We start from the raw sequence: 24,199 nt of genomic DNA on the forward strand, positions 1-24,199 counted from the left end.
TACCTCTGTAAAATAGCCTCTGGAAGGAACCTGTTTTGGTGGAACATGTGCATGTAGGTAGGCGAGCTGTGGAATTAAAAAGGCTTTCAAGTGTGTGATGAGAATTTTACTCAAAAAAAGATAAATATAGTTTGACTGTTGGTTCTAGCTCAGAGGATGTTTCCCGAATCGATCAAAGTTTAGAATGCCAACACAAAGAAAGCGAAAAGTGAGGGTCATCCGGCCGAAAATGAGGGACATCCGGCAGAACCGGAAACAATCACGTAAAGGAAATGTCACCGTTATAGACTACAAACGACACTACCATCATCGGCCCGATTACAAACAACGATGAGACTTCACATCGAGAGGAAATCACTCTGGTGCCTAGAGAACATTGTGCTGCTTAACAAACTTAGCAAAACCAAGGAGCTGATCGTTGATTTTTTTTTTTTCGTATTTGTTTGCACCCCAAGAAGCTACTGTCTTGGCTGGATTTCCTAAAATGTTGGACTGTTTCTAGAAGTAGGTGGAGTGTAGTGCAGTGGGATGGGTAGTTAGGTGTGTGTATACTCACACTTTGGCAAGTAGTCAAGTGCCTATTTGTGTGATGTGATTTTGAGTATTAAGACCATGAGCACATGGGAGTTTATCAGAGCCCACTGGGGCACGCTTGATTAAAAAGGACATCCCATTACTCACGCAAATACTGTACATGGCACAGTTGGGCTCAGATGTTTTGTTGGAACAAATAAGTAGGATTAACCATCCAGTATTACATAAAAACACACATTCAGGAGCTGAGAAGAGTAATACAATTAATAAGGCAATTAAAGCCACGTTATCTAGAACCACTCACGTCTGCTGTACATAAAACAATATTATTTTTATGTTTAAGTAAGGAACATATTATATCGATAAAAGGATATGATACTTAAAATGTATGTTGACGGTACCAGTTATGCAATATCAATCTTATCAGTCAGTGTTAATATAAATGAGTCCGTCCAGTGCCATGTGACCGGCTCACAAAACTTGGACCAAGCTGTCAAACAAGGCAAGGCAGTTGTAAAATAAAAACAAAATTCAGCTGTATCTAGCCTATTTCTCGCATAAAATGTTTTTAAGAAATGGATTTTGGTGGATTGGGGGAACATGGGACACTACCTGTAGGTAAATGCACATTTTAAGTCCTTAAAGAAACACTATTTAACTTTTCCCGCTTCGGTTCCCCTACAGGTTGGAAGCGGAATTGTCCATTACATTACATTGTCCAGGTCATTCGAACTACAGATCCACTACCCGATCTGGCGAACTTGCATAATGTAATGTAATGGACAATTCCGCTTCCAACCTCTAGGGGGGACATTTACATAGTGTTGCTTTAAGGTCAAACAAACAAGTGTCGAGTGCATTAAGTTTTGATAAAACATTTGCAAAGCCAAGAATTTTAAATCCAACATTGTTAACATCCATGTTTCCTAGCATGCAGTCTTCTTCCCTGCCTTTGCTCACACATTGCAGCATATCGTGACGTGTAAGCCCTACCTGTAGATCAGAGGAGTAGTGTGAATCCATTGGCAGGAATGCATACGACATTACTCGTCTGCATGTGCACGTGCATGTCTGTGCATCCTCATTCTAAACAAAACAGGGATCCACTGATAGGAAAGAACTGCTCCATAGAGCTAGCGGTGTCAAACTGTACAGGGAACTATTAAGCGCTCAAGACTGCAAGTGTAGGACAGACCCTCACTTTGGACGCAGTTCTTGCAACCGCCGTATGAAGTTTAACACTTTCCTCTTGCACCAAGTGTTTCCCTGAACGCCACCCAGCAGGCATCAGAAAAAAACTCATCAGGGGCCTCCGTTAAAATCATGTTTTTCAGATTTATTTTTACCAAACATTGTTCCTCTCTAAAGCTTGACATAAATCAAGTTCCCTTCTCTTTTCTGGACAAAACACATCATGGGTAAATAAGGCTAAAATTCTCATATCTGCATTTATGAAAGCAATTGAATAAAACTTTAGAGGAAGTGGTGCTACAAACCGATGCTGAGGAATCACATTATTAGATCATGATTAAAATTAAAATCAGAACATGAGAATATAAATAAATCTCGTAAAACATTTAAGTGTTGTTTGATTACATGTAATTAAAAATAACTATTTTATTAATGATTCTATTCTATAAAAGAGGTAATTATGTTTATAATGGGAAATATAATCTGTTGTCAGTGTATCTTAATGCATTTCAAGTGTTGCCAGCTTTACCTTGCTATCTACATGATATCAAAAAAGAAATAAATAAACCACAAACGCTGACTGAAGGCTTTCTCGTTAATTATCACCACGGATATAGTTTATTATACTAAGTATTGCACAAAATCCACCACAGTCAGTTTTTAGAACTGCCCACTAGCTGCTGCATTTCTATCAGATTTGTATCTTTTCCACTTACTTCTAGACAGACAGCTCGATTTGTTGACAGGTAGCTTGCGGCCCAATCAGATTTAAGAGTGATGATGATAACTCATTTCTCTTAATGCTGTCTCTACAAACACCTCATCCTGGAACTATAACTCAAATAACAGCACTAGGCTACATGTAGGCTACATCTTACTGATGTTTAGTGAATCTCTACCCTCCCCAACACATGCACAAACACACTCCTCGCTCTCATCTTCTACCTACCACCATCACTCTGTGACAGGACTACATCAACACAAAGACATCAGCTGTAAGTTGTTAAGTGTGACGTAATGGTATGAAGAGAGGATATGGTTTGATCTCACAATTCAACCATTTCACTGATGCTTTTGTCCAAAGTCACTTGCAACTTAGGACAGTGATGTTAGCAGGATGTAGAAAAATGAAATAATATGCAGGTTATGAAGGCTGATTTTGGATATTGGTTTGTCCACACGTGTTTAAAAGAGAAAGTCTGAGCGTCTGATTGGTAGAGGGCAGATTTGTAGAAGGACTGAGGCCTTTAATAGCTGAGGGCTGAGCACGTATTGCTGTCTAGTCGGCGTAGATGATGAATCCGGAGAAGGTGCTGTACTTGTTGTTGTTGCCTCCATGCGCTTTGCCTCCGTCGAGTTTAATGTAGACCTCGTCTCCTGGCTCCAGATGCAACACAGCGCTGTTACTGGCATAGTCATAGTTCTGGTCCGCATCCTGGGCGATGGCACTGGCACGCACCTGCAGGAATGCACACACAAACACACACACACACACACACACGCGCACACACACATACGTTAAGTAAACATCTCATAAGCACAAACAGTCTGAAGCCCCGCTTATGTCCATTCGGAGCTGATATTTTCAGTGTTGCACCCTATCTACCCAAGCCGCTCTCCAACGCAAAAATCTCCCTTTAGCTTCTGTATGGACAGCGCTGTAAGATGACGTAGTATTAAGAGCGACAACGGTAGAGTATGAAAGACCAAAAATCCGTACAAGGAGGTTGGTTGGGAACAACACAGGACTTTCACTCAGGAGACCAGGGGTGACTTTCACCCAAGAGACCGGGGGTTTGTGTCCTGTTCTTGTCCTGTGTGTCACTTAAAGTCCATTTTGTAACCCCACCCACGATCTTTTCCTAAACTTGTCCCGTTATTGTTCAGCATGTCAGTTAAACGTGCATTTCTTTTTAAAGAGAAACAAGGTCCAATGCACTCTTGTGAAAAGCCTTTATTTAAATGGCTATTTTATATCGAAATCTTACATAAAAAAGAAAACTGGGCAGCAACCCAAGCGTATCGGCACAAAATGACCTTCTTCGGGGTGTTTTGTGTCCCCTTTCCAAAAGAGCATCTTCATGATTTGTTTTGACCTTCCGAGCACTCCAGACCCCAGACTTAATTTCTTTTCTTTTTCTTCTTAAGGTACATTTTTTTTAAATCTGTCAAAAAAGTAAGGCCAAGAGTTCCGACCAAGCACGTTGTAAAATGACGCCAAAAGGGAAGCCCCAATGCATCTGACTGAGACACTAAATGCAAAAGGAGACTTTTTGCGTAAGTAACAAACACCAAAGGCACCTGACCATGCGTCACTTTTTGACGGCAAGCGGTTCTGACCGAGCGCTTTTAAAATGATGCAAATGATCCTGACCAAGCATCCGTATGTTGACGGCTTGGAAGCAATTATGTGTGGGTCTACCCCCGGACCCTCTCAGCCCCATTTGTCATTCAGCCGTCCAACAGATGTATGCAAGGTCTCAAAACATCTCGCCAAAGGACTAGAGTTGAAAACTAGCCAGCTGGCAAACACTGGCACATTTACAGAAATGTTGAATAAAGTGTGTTGTCCTTATAAATAAAATAAATTAAAATGCATGCAAGTACACGGACTGAGAGTTAAGGCTATGCATGCAGTCATAAAGCCTGATTGACAGTAGTATGTGGCTGAGCATGTGCACTAGACAATGACGACTACTTGCGCGGAGTGGACAAGGTCATCAACAAGTAAAATGGAAATGGAAATGGAAAAGGGTTCTCCGTGGAGGAGCCTAAATGGGCTCAGTAAATGTCTCCCAATCGGCCCATTAGATCTTGATATTTTTTGTGTACAACAAATAGGGGGAAATGCTGGAGGAAATGTCAGGTGATCAATACAATACAATATAAAACAGATATAAAAATTCCATTCCAGGTGACCTCATGTTTATGACTGCAACCTCCCCAGTTTGTGTCTGGGGAGCTTAGCTGTATGTCGTATATTCTCTCCATGTTTCCTGTCTGTTTCCCAGCTGTCACTATCAAAAAAGGCAAAATACCAAAATAAATAATACAGGAATGAAGAAAAACATCTTCACAGTCTTGTCAGTAGTGGACGAGGTGTCTAGTTGGTAATCAAAACTTTTTGGACAGACTTTTTTTCCTTCCACACATAAATTACAAGAATGGGGCCTCATTTATACAACTGTGCGTAGATTCTATTCTGAAAGATTTTGTGCGCCAAAAAGTCCAAATTTTCGTACGCAAAAACAAAATTCTGATTGCGGTGCACACCGGTACGCACTCTTCTCGTTATAAATACGGACGTGCATTACCTTATGCGGTCGTGCACGAGCCTCACGCTCCTCCCAAGGTCGTCCCATATTTGTCCTAATAAGGTCCATGTTAATCAATCAATGAATATTGAAGCCCTTGATGACCAATCATGAAACAGAAAAATGGGGAAAAAAACACGATTCAGTGATTGTGAGATCGATGTGCTCCTAACAGAGGTAGAACATCGAAACAAAATCCTTAACCCTTGTGTGGTGTTCATATTTTTGTTACACAGCCTTAATACTTAGCAGATTTAGCTCAATTACCAATGATATATACATCATTTATGGTTCATATTTGCCATTTACCCCTGTGAGATCACATTTACGATCATATGATCATTTTCATATAGTGTGAGAAAACAAGGAAATTCAATTATTAAAAAGGTAAAAAATAGAAACAAGATTTTTAATCATTATTGGTGCTTATTTCTTAGAACTTAATCAGAACAGATGAAAGTGCTTGAAATGTAACAATTTTGTAACTTTGTGTGGAAATAGCAGGTGCAGAAAGACAACATTCCCACACACAGACACCTACAATCAGACATGCCCACATACAGACGCACAGACACACACACACACACACACACACAGCAGGCCCAGTTAGGAGGACACAGTTAAGTTTCATAGCACCTACCATTATTATACTCGGGTCCAGTAGACCCGAACACCTCATATGTAATAGTTATGTGTAGGGGGGGTTGTACTGTGTGCAGTCATTGAAAATAAGTTTTTTTATGTTCTTCACAGAAAATGAGCTAAGGCCAATGAGTTTGAGTACGAAGAAATAATAAATAGCATAATATTTCTTTATTATTAAAATTTAGAGTGTACTCACATCAACAGATTCTCACTCCCATCTCGTGCCTTTGTCGTTCTTATTGACGCTAAAAGTCTCCTTTAGTGTTGGCTGCACGGTGTGGGAGGATCCCCTGCCTCTCCCCGTTGCTGGCAGCCCCTCGCTGGGCCTCACCGGCTCTGGGTCGGCTTGGAAAGAACGGTATTGTTGGGTTCAGGAAAAGAAAAACTGGGTTGGGTTCGGAAAAACGGGGATACCATCAGAGTTCACTAAAACGCAGTCTACAAAACCTTGGGAGCATTACGCATGATCATACGCATGGTCAAAAGGTTGCGGAAAACTGGGCACATTTTTACACATGGAAATTCTTTACAAATCCCAACTTTTGCGAGGAATGTTGCGATGGCAAATTTCACCCTGCTTCACGCAACTTTTTCTTGCATAACAGGTTTTTATAAATGAGGCCCCAGGTCATTTTCAAATACAGACACATTAACAGTTTCTCTACCTAAGGTAAGGGATAGGTCTGGCTGCTATGAGTAATGAGTAAGTTTGCAACACACACACACACACACACAGAATTAGAACTTAGCAAAACCAATGGTACCAAAGAGGTAGCTGCAGCAGTAAATACTGGATTCATGGTTAACCCTCATTAGCTCTTACCAGTGTATCACCGTTTGTACTTCGTCCACAGCAATCCCACCAATTGGTCCCAAAACGTCCCAGTTAGAGAGGAAATGCTGTAAACATATTCTTTGTAAATCTTCACAATAATTCCCAGAAAGAACCAAGCAGGCCTGCCTTGTTGCACCATCCAAATGTTCTTCAAAACTTGCCATTTTCAGTGTGTAGCTTGCTGGTTCAAATTGTGTTGTTTCCAGAAGAGAACAGAGTTTGAATACGGCAATACAGAGAGAGGAATGTGAGGGACATCCAGCAGGTGAGCCACGCGCCGGATGTCATTCAACTATCCTGGAAATGTACTTCCATTGATCCAGACTACTGGACACCTTCCAAGGCAGGCTGAAAACCACCACTTTCCCAATGGTTTAAAGAAATGCAAACAAGCCAGAGCTTTTTTTATCCCTGAATGATAAGCGCTGACACAACGCTGGAGTGTGGTCGGCTATGCAAGACTACTTGGAGGCCAACTCTCTTCACTTCACCCAGCAGCTGGGAGCAAGACATAGAAACTTTACATACTTTACTGGGTCTTGATGGAATAGGAAAACACAACGGCAAATATGAAAACACGACAGCAAATAGGAAAACACGACAGCAAAATAGGAAAACACGACAGCAAATATGAAAACACTTCAACAAATCATAAAACACAACAGCAAAAAGAAAAACACACTAGCAAATATGAAAACACGACAGCAAATAGGAAAACACGACAGCAAATATGAAAACACGACAGCAAATATGAAAACACGACAGCAAATATGAAAACACGACAGCAAATATGAAAACACGACAGCAAACATGAAAACACGACAGCAAACAGGAAAACACGACAGCAAACAGGAAAACAAAACGGCATTAACTTCTACCGGAAAAGGTAGGGCCTATCTAGCAGAGGACGGAGCCTCCTGATTGGACAGACGGACTGTCTCTCTGTTAAAATTAGGCGCTTTTCCGTGTTTTTCACCTCTCCTTCCTGTTAAAAGACAGACAGTCCGTCTGTCCAATCAGGAGGGTCCGTCCTCTGCTAGATAGGCCCTACCTTTTTCGGTAGAAGTTAATGCCGTTGTGTTTTCATATTTGTTGAAGTGTTTTCATATTTGCTGTCGTGTTTTCATATTTGCTGTCGTGTTTTCATATTTGCTGTCGTGTTTTCCTGTTTGCTGTCGTGTTTTCCTGTTTGCTGTCGTGTTTTCATGTTTGCTGTCGTGTTTTCGTATTTGCTGTCGTGTTTTCGTATTTGCTGTCGTGTTTTCCTATTTGCCGTCATATTTTCCTATTTGCCGTTGTGTTTTATGATTTGCTGTTGCGTTTTTCTATTTGCTGTTGTGATTTGCACTTCAGGGCCACCGTAGTTCTGAGCCAATCCACCGTCTCTCGCTCGACTCACTACGCTCACATTACCTACTCTTTAGTCTATATCCAAAACATTCCAATTCCGGGATTGCTCCAGTGCTGCCAGAAATTCAGCATTCCTCTTTCTTTGTGTTGGCGTTCTAAACTCTGGTGGATTTATGAGAACTATGGTTAACTTCTCTCTCTCTGCAGGGTAAATCCAGACAGCTAGCTAGACTATCTGTCCAATCTGAGTTTTCTGTTGCACAACTAAAACAACTTTTGAACATACACGTTCCACTAAAACAAATTCCTTCCAGAGGCTATTTTGCAGAGGTAGCGTGGCTCCGTCCGGCGCTCAGCGCCGGCCAACATGATTTTGATTGGTTTAAAGTAATGCCAATAAACCAGAGCACGTTTTTTTCCCATCCCGGAATGCTAAGTGGACTAGCCAGACCCTCGCTGTGGAGGAAGGTCTGGCAGCATGTGTGCACGTGAAGCCGACAGGCCCAGGTGTTTCCAACCCTCTGGTTGGTTAGATTGTGTATCATACATTCTTTTTGCTGTTTTTGCAATATAAAAAAAGTGGGTTCTATTAACTTGCGATATCAAATTGAATCTGATTAATTGTTCAGCCCTGAGTATAATAGGGATAGAGATACTATACAGGGCTTGAACCGACTTAGATTCTATCCTATTTTAAATTTTGATTAGTCTGATTAAAATCTGAGCAAGTCACTTTTACCACATTGCCATGCTGCTGTCATGTTTGGTAATCCTCTCAGAAAGATGTTCCTGACAGCCTGTTCTTGACCAGGTAACATCCCTTCCCAATAACACACAGGAAGCAATAAAGGCTCTTCTCTGACAAGCTTAGTTAGTTATTTTTTCAGGAATACCATTCTGTTAAATCCGCAATTATTTTTTACCAGCCGTTTGGTTTATAACAGTATTCTGTGGCTGATGAGCACCGAGGTGGTTTAAGAAAAAGTTTTTCCACAGAAGGCAGACCTTTAAATTAGTGCTGTAGCTAATCCATATCGATCATGGTGACCACAGTTACTATCCTTTTTAAAAGAAATGCTAACTTCTGCCAACTACGAGCAAATGGCGACAACAGTACTTGGCTAATAGCCGATCAAATTGCAGCAGAGCAACGGGCTAAAACACAATTTATAAAATCATGCCAACAATTATTGTTTTAATAGCTTAGTATTCTATGCACTAAAAAGGTATAAAGGCTTTAGGCCACCCACACGTTATTGTAGGCCCAGTTTAACATGCAACTTCACACATTTTAGAACTTCACTAAACTGATTTTTTAGGAGAAAGTTGATTATTTACCTCTGATCAGGTACCTATACCATGGCCACTTCATATACCAATCAGATACAGCTGAATACTTTGAGTCAGCCAAAGGGTTAGTCCTGGGACTAACTGTTATTATTAAAGCTAGTATATTACTAACACCAGCTGTGCTGATTTTGTTGCTGTATGTTTATTCATCATTAACTGAGCTGCTGATAAAGAATGGTGTCATTTTCAAAATTGAAGGACTCCACATAATCAACCGATCTACTCTCAAGCCTCGAAAACCATGTCATTACACAAAACCAGATTTGGGGATTTGAAACCTATACTTTATACTTTTTATACTCTTTTTTAAAAGATCTCATTATTTTGTTATTATAGTGAGTTTGTTGTGTTGGATTACAGAAAGTGTAGCTTAGTGTTATCTAAAAGATTTTAAATGTCATGGCTGAATATGTAGCTGATTTGGACAATGTGGAAGAGGCCACACGAGATTTCAGAATGAGACTTCTTCTCAAGCAAGACTTGGTTAGACACAATGACAATCAGACCAGATCAAGGGAAAATTGAAGAAAAAGGTTTTATTTTTCTGTAGGCTCCTTTCCGTAATGTAGTCAGACACTTATGATATCAATCTGAGCCTGTTCGTGGGAACAACAGCACTTTTAGTGGACATATATTGATGCTGCGCATTTGCACCGAAGGATTACATTGCAGACCGTTTCGTGGCTGCAGGCTGAAGATCTTTCGCTCAATACCGGACCAATTTCAAAACTTGTTGTCCCCCATAGTCACTTAAACACTAGTCTTGCATTGCCAGACCTTCCTCTACAGCGCTGCGGAGGAGGGTCTGGCTAGTCCACACAGAGGGAGGATTTTATTAAAAAATAAAATAAATATATATATATATATATATATATATATATATATATATATATATATATATATAAATTAAAATAAATATAATTTGATTGTCGGTTCTAGCTCAGAGGATGTTTTGCCAAATCAACCGGATTTTAGAATGCCAACACAAAGAAAGCAGAAGGTGGGACCTCCGGCAGCACCGGAACAATCCTGTCGATATAGACTACTTAAACACAAAAACATGGGTCCTGGTTAAAAAACACAGATGTTTCCCTTTAAACATTTGGCTATCAGCCTTTATTTCAGATGTTACATTTTTCAGTGCTGTCCAGAAGAGACGATGTCAGATGCAAACATCTCCCTGAACTCCTTGTGTAAAAGTAATCTGAAAACCTTCATCAGTGTTGTAATGTAACGAAGTACAAACACTTACGTTACTATACTTAAGTAGAATTTTCGCGTATCTGTAGTTCGTTATTTATATTTCCGGAAACTTTCACTTTTACTCCACTACATTTCCTAAGTGTAAAATGTATACTTTCACTCTGATACATTTCCCATAAGCATCTTAGTTACTCGTTATACAATATAAAATCAGAAGAACAAAAGGTCCCATGGCATAACAATTTCACTTTATGAGGTTCTTTTAACATTAAAGTGCCCATATTATGAAAAAAACACTTTTTCTGGGATTTGGGGTGTTGTTTTGTGTGTCTGGTACTTCCACACATACAAACTTTGAAAAAAAATCATCCATGCTGTTTTGAGTGAGATACGGTTTCTGAATGTGGCCTCCCTTCAGTTTCCGGGCAAGCTGTTCAAAATCTGCACAGCTTTCTACGTCACTAGCCGAGACGAGGGGCCTAGGGAGCTAACCGTTAGCATGCTAGCTCGTTCTCAATGGCAAAACACTGCTACAACACACACAAATTCACCCTAATCTACAAAATAAATTGTATAGAACTACTTACATGTCCCTGTTCTGCAGGTATTCCACGCAAAGTTGGAAGTGCGCCCTAGTTTAGAAGAAGTCTCCCGGCTAATCCTTGTACAGGCCGAAGTTGGAGCTAGCTCATGTAATCCTTACCTAGCTACTGCGCATGTGCAACTGACAACAGAGATGTTATAGAAGTTAAGAGGTCTCACTCTGTAGCTAAAACAGAAACCTGACAGAGTGTGAAAGGAGGAGCTGCAGCAATGTGCAGTAGAACAAAAATATGATGTTTTTTGAAAATTAAACCATGTAAACCTATTCTGGTACAACCTCAAAATACAATTATGAACCTGAAAATGAGCATAATATGGCCACTTTAATATGAGTTCCCCCAGCCTGCCTATGGTCCCCCAGTGGCTAGAAATGGCGATAGGTGTAAACCAAGCTCTGGGTATCCTGGGCCTGAAATCTTCCCTTTATGACGTCATAAGGGGAAAGGTTACCTCCCCTTTCTCTGCTTTGCCCGGCCAGAGAATTTGGCCCGTCCATGAGAAAGAGAGAGACATCATGGCTTGCAAACGAGCGAAGCATGGCAGTTGGTCAAGGCCACACTCCCACCCTCCACCTTGCCCCCCTCTCTCCTCCTCAATAGCATTTAAAGCTACAGACACAGAAATGGCACATCCTAAGGAAAGCTCATTGTGGGACTGGCTCTAGTGACTGTAATTCTGCACCAAGGCTGAATTTTGGGAAACAGACTTCAGATTCAGTATTAGGGGACCACAAAGGCCTATATAAAAGAGACTTCAGATACAGTATTAGGGGACCATTGAGGCCTCTATAAAAGCATCCAAAAAGCAGCATGTCATAGGACCTTTAATGCACGCTCCATTCCAGTTGGTGACGTAATGCAATGTTTGTTGCCAAGCGGAACATTGGCCAAAACTAAAGAAGAAGAGGAGGAAGCATAATAACTGATAGTGTCATGGAAGCACCTGGTGCAGGCTCTGCCGCCATGGTAACAACAGTGGTGAAGATAACATTACACACCTTTGGCCAAAAAGTTCATAATCAAAGTTTATTTTACTTTTACTTCTACTTCTTATAATTAAGTACATTTAATATCATAAAACTACTTTTGATACTTAAGTTCAGTAAATATCAGAGACTTTTACTCAAGTAATATTCTGAAAGGTGACTTTAACTTCTACCAAAGTCATTTTCTGGTAAGATACTTGTACTGTCACTTACGTATTACTTTCAAGTACTTTATACAAGACCGATTGGAATTCACTCTTGTTGGACATTGTGACTCCCAACTGTGAGAGACAGAAGATCCTTCAGCAAGCTTTGAAAGTGAACAGTTTTAGATGTACGTGTGCCAAAAATGTTTTAATAGTTCTTTAAAGCTTGTTCCTGTGTGCAGAAGGTTCAAGACTATGATTCCTGTATTTTCCTTTCCAACTCAGATGGATCATTTGGATCATCGTCACATTCCCTTCCCCATTAAACGCAGCACACCAATTAAGAAAAGCCTGTCTTTGAGACAGAAGGTTGTCATGTTCATGTACAACTCTTTTTGTCTCCACATAATCTACCCATCTACTCTCAAGCCTCCAAAACCATGTCATTACTCAATGCCAGTTTTTGGGTGTTAAAAACCTATACTTTATAACAGGGATCTTCAACAGGGGGTCCAGGACCCCTAGCGGGGTCCTCAGAGTCAATGCAGGGGGGCGTCCAAATTATTAAGTGTTTTCAAAAATGTGAAAGTCCTAAAATGAATCTAACATATTATTAGCAAATATAAATCCCCACTGATGATAGGCTTACCTGTAGGTAAGGTAGTAACAGATACATATCAAATCATGCCAATTATTACAAGGCTTCAGGCCGCCCTACACGTAATTGTAGGCCCAGTTTATTATGCAACTTCATTTTAATACAATCCAATTGGCCCCCATGTATCGTGAAAGAATCAAACTGTGACGAAAGTATATGGTCCCAGCCCTATGAGCTATTATTGTCTATAGCTTTCTCATTTCTTACCATGGACACTATGACTTTACATTCCTCTGGGCCTCCCCACTATTACATACATAAAAACATTTATACGGCCCAATGACATTCTGACTTGTTTTTCCCCCACTATTAAAACCTCCTGTTGTCTTTCCACTCTTGGTGTCTACCCTGGCCATTAACACGTCAGACTTTTCTGTTTCTGAATGTGGGATTCAAATACAAACCATGCTTTACTGTGTAGATTTTATATTAGGTACATGGTTGAAATATTTGTATCTGGTATTTTGTATATTTGTTGGCAGCACACCTTATTTCAACTGGAGTGTGAATGAAGAAAATACATGGCAGTAGAAAACAATTCAACTTAGAAAATGAAGCAGACTAGACTTCCACTTGCGGTATAAATCTGAATTTAAAAAAAGAAAATGTGTTAGGTTAGGGAGGATAGTTGGTTCAACAAAGTCTCTCTTTGAGTCTCTCTTTGAGAGACTTTGTTGTGTTGTGTGTGTGAATAATTTCTTTTGGAAATTGGTCCAGTTTTTAGCGAGAACGCTGTACCTTGCAGCCGCTAACCACACTGCAATGTAACCCTACAGGACAATGTTCAGTGTCAGCTAGCGTCCTCTTGAAGTTCTGTTTTTGCCGCCGACAGGCTCAGTCAGTGTCTGACTGCATTCTTTTTACACTGATTCTTTATATTTCTTGTTTTGGCATACTTTCTTTTCCTTTGTTTTAAGGTTTTTGTTGCTTTTTTGATTTTTGTTGGCTTTGTGTCTTTAACAAATCGCAAAAGACTGCAATTTAACTAAATAAGTATAAATAAAATATTAAGTATAAATATATTTTTTTAAAAGTACCCCGCTGTTTAAAAGTAACTAAGTAACTTTGACTTTGAGTAAATTAGCTAAATTAGCTACTTTTAACTTTTACTTTTAACTTTTACTAGATTTCTATACCGGTTATTTTACTTGTACTTAAATAAAAGTTAATCAAAGTAATAGTATTCAGTGGTGGAAGAAGTATTCAGATCTTAAAAGTACTAATACCACACTGTAAAAAATACTCTGTTACAAGTAAAAGTCCTGCATTGAAAATGTTACTTCAGTAAAAGTCTGTAAGTATCATCAGGAAAACGTAGTTAAAGTATTAAAAGTAAAGAACTCTCCTCCCATTCTAGAAAGTGGAAAGGATCTCAATGGTGTTTAAAGCCCCCAAAGTCGACTTCAAGGCAACGCTGCGACCGTCGACTTCAAGGCACCTAACCCCAACCATAACCATAACCTTAACCCTAACCCTAACCATAACCATAACCATTGCCTAATCCTAGTGCCTTCCAGGCAGCGTTGCCTGGAAGACGACGTTCGGGGCTTAAAACACAAAACACCGATCCAAACAGTTGTGTGTTTAATGGTCTAATCATCTCAGCTAGACTTGTAGGCCGTTATATTGTTGGCTAGTTTCATTTAGAATAAAACATCAGATTGCCTCTCCGGGAACCATCACCTTATCGTGGTGGTCTATGGTGACCGTGGTGGAGAGGTTTGTGTGTCCCTATGGTGACCGTGGTGGAGAGGTTTGTGTGTCCCTATGAACCTGAGGGCTGTGTTGTCTGGAGCGTTGTGCTCCTGGTAGGGTCTCCCAAGGCAAAGTGGTCTCAGGTGAGGGGCCAGACAAAGAATGGTTCAAAAACCCTATGAGTGACCGAGGAAGAGATGGAGTGACCCTGCCCGGAGGAAGCCCGGGGCCCCCGTCTGGAGCCAGGCCCAGATGGAGGGCTCGTCAGCGAGCGTCTGGTGGCTGGGTTTGCCACGGAGCCCGGCCAGGCACAGCCCGAAAAAGCTACGTGGCATACATCTCTCCATCCCATGGGCCCACCACCTGTGGGAGGAACCGCTGGGGTCGGGTGCACTGCTACACGGGTGGCAGTGAAGGTCAGGGGCCTCGACGGACCAGACCCGGGCAGCAGACGCTGGCTCTGGGGACGTGGAATGTCACCTCTCTGTGGGGGAAGGAGCCGGAACTTGTGCGGGAGGTGGAGCGCTACCGGTTAGATCTGGTGGGGCTTACGTCTATGCATAGTCTCAGTTCTGGAACCATACTCCTGGATAGGGGTTGGACTCTTTTCTTCTCCGGAGTTGCCCAGGGTGTGAGGCGCCGGGCGGGTGTGGGGATACTCACAAGCCCCCGGCTGAGCGCCGCTACGTTGGAGTTTAACCCGGTGGACGAGAGGGTCGCATCCCTACGCCTGCGGGTTGTGGGGGGGGAAACTCTGACTGTTGTTTGTGCATATGCACCAAACAAGAGTTCGGAGTATTCGGCCTTCTTGGAGACCTTGAGTGGAGTCCTGCATGGGGCTCCAGTGGGGGACTCCATAGTTCTGCTGGGGGGACTTCAACGCGCACGTGGGCAATGATGGAGACACATGGAGAGGCGTGATTGGGAGGAACGGCCTCCCTGATCTAAACCAGAGTGGTTGTTTGTTGTTGGACTTCTGTGCTAGTCATGGATTGTCTATAACGAACACCATGTTCGAACATAGGGATGCTCATAAGTGTACTTGGTACCAGAGCACCCTAGGCCAAAGGTCAATGATCGATTTTATAATCGTTTCATCTGATCTGAGGCCGTATGTTTTGGACACTCGGGTGAAGAGAGGGGCAGAGCTGTCAACCGATCACCATCTGGTGGTGAGTTGGGTCAGGGGGTGGGGGGAAGACTCTGGACAGACCTGGTAAGCCCAAACGGGTAGTGCGGGTAAATTGGGAACGTCTGGAGGAGGCCCCTGTCCGACAGACTTTCAACTCACACCTCCGGCGGAGCTTTTTCGTGCATCCCTGTGGAGGCTGGGGGGCATTGAACCCGAGTGGACAATGTTCAAAGTTTCCATTGCTGAAGCTGCGGCGAGGAGCTGTGGTCTTAGGGTCTTAGGTGCCTCAAGGGGCGGTAACCCACGAACACCGTGGTGGACACCGGTGGTCAGGGAAGCCGTCCGACTGAAGAAGGAGTCTTTCCGGGATATGTTATCCCAGAGGACTCCGGAGGCAGTTGCAAGGTACCGAAGGGCCCGAAGGGCTGCAGCCTCTGCCGTGAAAGAGGCAAAGCAGCGGGTGTGGGAGAAGTTCGGAGAAGACATGGAGAAGGACTTTCGGTCGGCACCAAGGTGCTTCTGGAAAACCGTTCGCCACCTCAGGAGGGGGGAAGCGGGGAACCATCCAAGCTGTGTACAGTAAGGATGGGACGCTGTTGACCTCAACTGAGGAGGTAATAGGGCGGTGGAAGGAGCACTTTGAGGAACTCCTAAATCCGACTAATACGCCCTCTATGGTAGAGGCAGAGCTGGAGGATGATGGGGGGGGATTGTCGTCAATTTCCCTGGTGGAAGTTGCTGAGGTAGTTAAACAACTCCACAGTGGCAAAGCCCCAGGGATTGATGAGATCCGTCCAGAAATGCTTAAAGCTCTGGGTGTGGAGGGGTTGTCTTGGTTGACACGCCTCTTCAACATTGCGTGGAAGTCTGGGACGGTGCCTAAGGAGTGGCAGACCGGGGTGGTGGTTCCCCTTTTTAAAAAAGGGGGGACCAGAGGGTGTGTGCCAATTACAGGGGTATCACACTTCTCAGCCTCCCCGGTAAAGTCTACTCCAAGGTGCTGGAAAGGAGGGTTCGGTCGATAGTCGAAACCTCAGGTTGAAGAGGAACAATGCGGATTCCGTCCTGGTCGTGGAACAACGGACCAGATCTTTACTCTCGCAAGGATCCTGGAGGGAGCCTGGGAGTATGCCCAACCGGTCTACATGTGTTTTGTGGATCTGGAGAAGGCGTATGACCGGGTGCCCCCGGGAGATACTGTGGGAGGTGCTGCGGGAGTACGGGGTGAGGGGGGTCCCTTCTCAGGGCCATCCAATCTCTGTACGACCAAAGCGAGAGCTGTGTCCGGGTTCTCGGCAGTAAGTCGGACTCGTTTCAGGTGAGAGTTGGCCTCCGCCAGGGCTGCGCTTTGTCACCAATCCTGTTTGTAGTATTTATGGACAGGATATCGAGGCGTAGTCGGGGTGGAGAGGGGTTGCAGTTCGGTGGGCTGGGGATCTCATCGCTGCTTTTTTGCAGATGATGTGGTCCTGATGGCATCATCGGCCTGTGACCTTCAGCACTCACTGGATCGGTTCACAGCCGAGTGTGAAGCGGCTGGGATGAGGATCAGCACCTCTAAATCGGAGGCCATGGTTCTCAGCAGGAAACCGATGGAGTGCCTTCTCCAGGTAGGGAATGAGTCCTTACCCAAAGTGAAGGAGTTCAAGTACCTTGGGGTCTTGTTCGTGAGTGAGGGGACAATGGAGCGGGAGATTGGTCAGAGAATCGGCGCAGCGGGTGCGGTATTACATTCAATTTATCACACCGTTGTGATGAAAAGAGAGCTGAGCCAGAAGGCAAAGCTCTCAATCTAGCGGTCAGTTTTTGTTCCTACCCTCACCTATGGTTATGAAGGCTGGGTCATGACCGAAAGAACAAGATCCAGGGTACAAGCGGCCGAAATGGGTTTCCTCAGGAGGGTAGCTTACGTCTCCCTTAGAGATAGGGTGAGAAGCTCAGTCATCTGTGAGGAGCTCGGAGTAGAGCCGCTGCTCCTTCGCGTCGAAAGGAGCCAGTTAAGGTGGTTCGGGCATCTGGTAAGGATGCCCCCTGGGCGCCTCCCTAGGGAGGTGTTCCAGGCACGTCCAGCTGGGAGGAGGCCTCGGGGGAGACCCAGGACTAGGTGGAGGGATTATATCTCCAACCTAGCCTGGGAATGCCTCGGGATCCCCCAGTCAGAGCTGGTTAATGTGGCTCGGGAAAGGGAAGTTTGGGGTCCCCTGCTGGAGCTGCTACCCCCGCGACCCGATACCGGATAAGCTGACTAAGATGGATGGATGGATGGATCAGATTTTATAAACTACATTTGTTTTGTGTGCAGAAACCTTAATGTGTAAAGTAACTAGTAACTAAAGCTGTAACAGATGAATGTAGTGGAGTAAAAAGTACAATATTTCTCTCTGAAATGTAGCGGAGTAGAAGTAGAAAGTGGCATGAAAAGAAAAGACTCAAGTACAGTACAAGTACCTCAACATTTGGACTGTAGAACAGTAATGGAGTAAATGTACTTAGTTACATTCCAACACTGATAGTGCTTTTACTTAAGTAGAATATTTTTCGACTATTTCCACCTCTGCTCTTACACAGCGGTGTGAGCAGCATTGTGATTATTGAAATAAAAAAAAAAGGTTTGGCAGCTCGCCTGATCGGCCCGTTATTCAGCCCTCATTGTTGTTTTTTTAAGGTTGCATGTTCCTGCTGTTCCAGTTTTAGAACAAAGGGAATGTCTGGAACACATTTTGATTCTTCCATGTCTTTAGCCTTTTTGTACTTCGGTCTGATTTAAGTCCTCTGGTTGTATACATATTTCTGTATGCACATTGTATAAACAGTTGTTTTAGTAATGCGATGGTTGAAGAACTATTGAGATCATTGACTGAAGTTAAAGTACCACAATGTAGAAAATAGTCGTAGAAGTCCTGCATAAAATGTATTTTTACTAACTTATTATGAGCCTAATTTACAATTAGCAAGAAGTCATTATGCAGCAGAGCTGTCATATTTATATTTTTATCATTTATATGATTGGAATTACGGCTGGGCAATAATTCAATATGACAAGTTTATTAGGGGTGCACGATTCAGAAAATGTCACGATTCGATTCGATATTGATTTTTAGGCTCAAGATTCTATTCAAATCGATTTTTGACTCAAAAACGATTCTCGATTAAAAAAACGATTCACAGTATGTAAATGTAGTTACTTTTCCCATGTGATTGCAGTAGACATACAATTAAAAAAAATATCTATATATATATCTATATATATATATATATATAGATATCATATATATATGAATCAATTTTTGGAATTCTATGAATACCCCTACCCCTACAAGTTATCATCTTACAATGGAATCATATCGTGATCATATCATATATCAAGATATGGTGATATACAATCAAGTTGTCTAAATTGACAATAACAAGCACATACTAACTCCGTTTTCTCAGGAAATCTGTAGTGAAACATATTGAGAGAATATTTGAAGAATTGCAGATTTGTTTTAACATCACACTATTTTGATAAAAAATATTTTGTGAAAGCACCAATAGTCAACCCTACTATTCTATTACTGTACTACTGTGAACCAAAGACTTTTGTAAACTAATTTCAGGCACTACAACAATGTTTTTACATGATTAGAGGAAATTCCAAAAACCAAACATTTCAGCTTTAGGGCCAAATTATCTCTTTATACATTGCTGTGGAACAAATTTGGGCTTCACTATACAGAAAGCTGAGTTTTTCCTAAACATTTTGATATGCAACACATGGGGAGCACATGGTAGAGCGAGCGTCCATATATAGACGTTTACTCCTCGACGCAGCGGGCCCGGGTTCAACTTTGCTGCGTGTCATTCCCCCCCTCTCTCTCCCCTTTCATGTCTTCAGCTGTCCTGTCAATAAAGGCCTAAAAATGCTCCCCCAAAAAATCTTTAAAAGAAGAATTTAAGAAGATATGTATACATGGAGAACGTGCCCTTAGACCTTCAAGGGTTAATATGGATCAGAACTCAAGGCAATGGGCATCCTGTCAATCATTTACACAGAAATGTGTTTCCCCTCTGACCGTGTTTTAAAAAGTGTCAGCAGCAGTATTCCTAATTGAAACGTGTCTTTCGGCAGCATCTGATTGGTCACAGTGTGCAGCCCTGCGGGTTTAATCCCACACATGTTTGCAGCGTTGCAGTGTGCTGACAGGCGGGGGGGATCTGCTCGCTGGAGCGACACGGCAACACCGCTCTGCCCCACGGATTAGATCTGCTGCTGACAGCCTGAGAGCGGGACAAACACACAGCACAGGAGGGTCGGGCATCCTTTTCATTCTAACCGGGGGGTGATTCTAGGATCAGAGCTTTAAGGGTGCCTGGAACCCTTTTAATGTAATTTTTTTAAACGTTATTCTACTGTGCTGACTGTGCATTTTAACATCATTTTGGAGCATCATGATAGGGGAAACACTGAATTATGTAACTAGAAAGGCACCAACAATTCTGAGAGAACTTCCTTTAATGCTGAGCCACAGGGCCATCAATACAAAGGTGAGGTGGTATTACATATGAAATCAGATATTTATCTATGGAAAAAAGCAGACATTTCCAAAATGCAGTATCAATAACTATTGAAAATCAGAGATTCATGTGTTATTTTGACGAATGGCTGACAAGCACTATTTTCTGAAAATGGCTCATTTCAAAAGCTGAACACACATCTTCATAACACACATAACAATATTCCAAAAGCCACTGAACTAAACTGGAATGGAGCAGCGTGACTTTGCTTAATGAATATGTGTGTGTGTGTATATATATATAGGGCTGGACGATTAATCGAATATTTCTCGACATCAAAATTCTGAAGCTGGTATCGACGTATTTTTCCCATGACGATAATTTTGATAATTTATTGCTGTTGATAGGCCTACTTTCTCCATCATTCGTTTATCGTTATTGAGGTAAATTGTGCAAATAATAAAATTATTTTTTTTATTTTAGGTCATATCATGCAGTGTATTTATTTTCTGCAAACATGCAACCATCCAGGCCAGGGGACTACCCATGACAAATAGCATTTTAGTTAATTCTGGCATTTGAAACCCATGTAAAATCATGCGTTTCATTAATTTGCACTGTCCCCCTTCTTAACCCATCTGTTGTACTTGGGTCAAATTTGACTCGTTTTCAAACTTACTTATTGAGAAATTTGGGTTTCTTTTAACTAAATAGCCCAAAAATAACTGAATGAAGTTGGCAACAAGCCTTGGTTTGGCACAGAATTGGTTGATCATTTATATATTCATATTTTACAAACCGGCAAGCCGAGGAAGACAACGGCTGTGATTATGTTGTGCCATTTAAAAAAAGAAATGATTTAAAAACAATACCCTGACTAGACTTTGACATAAACACGTTCCTCTGATCTCAACCATTAGTCAAATTAATTCATAATTTCTGCTTTTTCTTACTCAAATATTACGTATTATTATAAATGAGGTTTATTGACCGTGAATTCCAAAAAGAAGTGTAAAGCTAGGGGTAATACGTTGGAATGAAGGTGTTTAAGAAGGTGTAATCCATGATAATGCATACTTTATGCTTAGTACACAGGCAGAGGAGGACAACAGGTGCATGGTGGACAGGAAGACAACATGAGGGTTAAATAAACTGAATAGCATTAAATGTGATGCATTTCTCCAGCACACATTATGTGAGGTGGATACAAACTTACACCTCTGGTATTATGCGTCATTATAATGTATTCAATGCATAAATCATGTAGCTACTCTGGATTAGCGCTGCACATTATATTGTTTTTTTCATCGTCATCATCATATCAACCAGCGCAATAAACACATCTGGAAAGGCTGCGACATATCGTGAAAGACACTCGTAGTTGAAAAAAAATATCCGCAGAAAACATGCACTTTAGAATGTAATTATTCATTTAGTGCTGCCTTTTATGTTTAATTCAATGTTCAATTTGTTCAATAACAGAAAGTTGGAAATGATTTCCTTTCATTTGATTAAATCCAACAAGCAGTTTGTTGTATTTTAGCAGAACACTGAAAGCAGCAGAACTGAGAACACTTTCATATGTGTTTATTTATCGCAAGTAATATCGTTATCGCAATATTCAACGTTATCACGTATTTCCCTCATATCGTGCCATCCCTACTCTGGAAGGAACTCTTTTACATACTCAAGGACAATTCTTTATGAAGACCTCTTTACAGTCGGCTTACAGTTTGTAATGCAGGACTGACTTGAACTTTTTACATTTGTTTAAGGCCTACTGTGTTTCTGTTTCACCAAATTTAAAAAAAAAAATATGTTCACCGTGATTGTTGGGTGAGAAAGAGATGGCTACGGAAAAGATGGAGAGATGATGTCACAGATAAATTGCCCTTCTTGTTCTTAGATAGATAGATAGATAGATAGATAGATAGATAGATAGATAGATAGATAGATACTTTATTGATCCCCAAGGGGAAATTCAAGGTCCCAGTAGCTTAAAGACATCACACACAACATACACACACATCACAAATGATGTGATAATGATAATGATGATAAAATAACAAATCCACATGAATAATATGGACAATAAAAGAAAAGATACTAAATAAAAAATCCACATGAATGTACTAAGGGATGTATAAGCATGAGACGCTTGCAGTGACAGGGCAGGGACTGACCCTGTGATTCAGCATGCATGGTAAGGTGCTCTATGAGAGTGTGTGTCATGGTGGTAGTGCAAATAAGTCCAATAGTGCAAGGATAAAGTCTAGAGACCAGTATTAAATATGATGGGAATAAGAGAATAATGTAGACATAATAATATAAAAAAAATAACTATAGCAGTGCAAGGATAAGCTACAGAGGAAGCAGATTAAATGAGGATCATATATCAGATGCAGAAAAACCCACGGGCTCGTGCTACCCATGTGGGACTCCGTTTACAGAGAGTCCAGGGAACGTAATACTCCCCTCTGACTGAGTGCTGCTCACACTTCTCTCCGTGCAGCTTTAGTGATGGAGAAATCCAATCATTAGCCAGCTCTGCTTCACAGGCTCACCTCAGACCCATTTGTCCCGTTAAACCCACCAAGCTATGGTCCATGACCAGTCATACACACACATACACACACACACACACACACACACACACACACACACTGTCAGTTAGTTAATGACTTTATATCAGGCTGTCTGAATGGAGATATGTGTAGGCTGCAGGTGATTTAAGAGCAGTGTAAACTCCCTTAACTCACGTAAATGAGTTTCATTTTTTATTTTGTTTATTTATTTTTTACAAACAATGAATTGTTGTTCAGCTAACTGCGCGCAGTGTCGTCGTGTTTGCTGTGTTACCTGGTTGTTTTTGCACAGGTCAGCCCACATGCTCGTGCCGTCCCCTCCGCGCATCAGGACGTGGTAGGTGAAGAAATAGATCCCGGGGATGGAGCACGTGAACTTCCCGGTGGTGGGGTCGTAGTGGTTCCCCAGGTTGGTCACCACGTCGTCGAACTTGAGCAGCTCGTAGCCCTCGTGCTGCTTCTTCAGCCCTGCGTAAAAGGCGATCTTGGGCACGGTGCTGTAAGTGGCCGCGCTGATCGCACCGGCGGCTGCGCTCGGTCCCGGCGGGCCCGGTAAACCCGGTCTGCCCGATTCGCCTTTCTCTCCAGGTGGCCCCGCTGGACCGGGCAGTCCCGGCTCGCCGGGAGGTCCCCTCGGACCCGCCTTACCCGGACGCCCCGGGTCCCCTTTCGGACCTTGGATAAAAGTGGGCAGAGACTGCACGAGGCCGCTGTCCCGGACCGTGTCCGCCGCGGCGGTGCTGGTCGGGGACTTGGTTCCGTACGGGTCGCACACCATCCTGCAGGTGCCGAGCATCTCGTAGTGCGCCGCCGTGCCCGCGGAATTGACCAGCACCGGGATGAGGATGACCAGCAGCAGGACCATGACGACCCCCAGGACCCCCGCCGCCACCAGCCGCTTCCTGCCGACCAGCCGCGTCAGCGCAGCGCGATCCGGCTGTCTGCTTTTGGGCGGAATCTTGCTGGCTGAGAAGTTACCCTTTAAAGGAAGAAAAAAAACTGTAGCGGAGCTACACTTTGTTGGGAATGTTGAATGGACTTTGAAGCGAACAGAGCCCCCCTCCCCTCCCCTCCTCTCCTCTCCTCTCCTCCACACTTTTTCTGCTGATGCGCTGCTTCCTCCTGTCTCTCTCAAACTTCTTCACTGTGCGCTGATTTCCAAAAGCACTGGATTCAGCATCTCTGGGATCCAGACGTGGGGGGAGGAGGGGGTCTGGCCCCTCTTTGATCCACAGGTCCCCGAGCAAAGTGTTTGGACAGCAGCTGGACCCTTTAAGGTGGATCAGGGCCAGTTAGACCAGTCTGTCTGATATTAAGCCTCAGAGTCAAAGGCACAGATAAACAGCAGGAGCATCACAGAGACAGAGAGAGAGAGAGGGAGGGGAAGAGGGAGAGAGAGAGTAACAGAGAGCGAGAGAGGGAGGGAGAGAGAGAGATGATAACATAGGATCCTGATCTGTCCTCCAATAGAAAAAG

The 24,199-nt window shown here is 42.7% G+C and overlaps 1 protein-coding gene across 1 annotated transcript; it reads right to left on the reverse strand.

Annotated features, from left to right (window-relative positions):
- Positions 1-1,967: 1,967 nt before the first annotated feature.
- On the reverse strand, positions 1,968-23,612 carry c1ql3a (complement component 1, q subcomponent-like 3a). The gene is made up of 2 exons (XM_078280560.1): positions 22,998-23,612; positions 1,968-3,184 (listed from the first exon to the last, which is right to left on the reverse strand). The coding sequence occupies exons 1-2, from the start codon at positions 23,586-23,588 to the stop codon at positions 3,005-3,007; spliced, it is 771 nt and encodes a 256-aa protein (XP_078136686.1). The 5' UTR covers positions 23,589-23,612; the 3' UTR covers positions 1,968-3,004.
- Between the last annotated feature and the right edge of the window lie 587 nt (positions 23,613-24,199).

This window comes from Sander vitreus, chromosome 22 (genome assembly GCF_031162955.1).
Source record: "Sander vitreus isolate 19-12246 chromosome 22, sanVit1, whole genome shotgun sequence".
Lineage (NCBI taxonomy): Eukaryota > Metazoa > Chordata > Actinopteri > Perciformes > Percidae > Sander > Sander vitreus.

What these genes read in the sequence shown, in the direction of transcription:
- c1ql3a (XM_078280560.1), bottom strand. Translation starts at nt 23,588, where the DNA reads ATGGTCCTGCTGCTGGTCATCCTCATCCCGGTGCTGGTCAATTCCGCG. An exon ending in ACCTGTGCAAAAACAACCAG is followed by an intron (nt 3,185 to 22,997) that starts GTAACACAGCAA and finishes GCATTCCTGCAG; the next exon opens with GTGCGTGCCAGTGCCATCGC.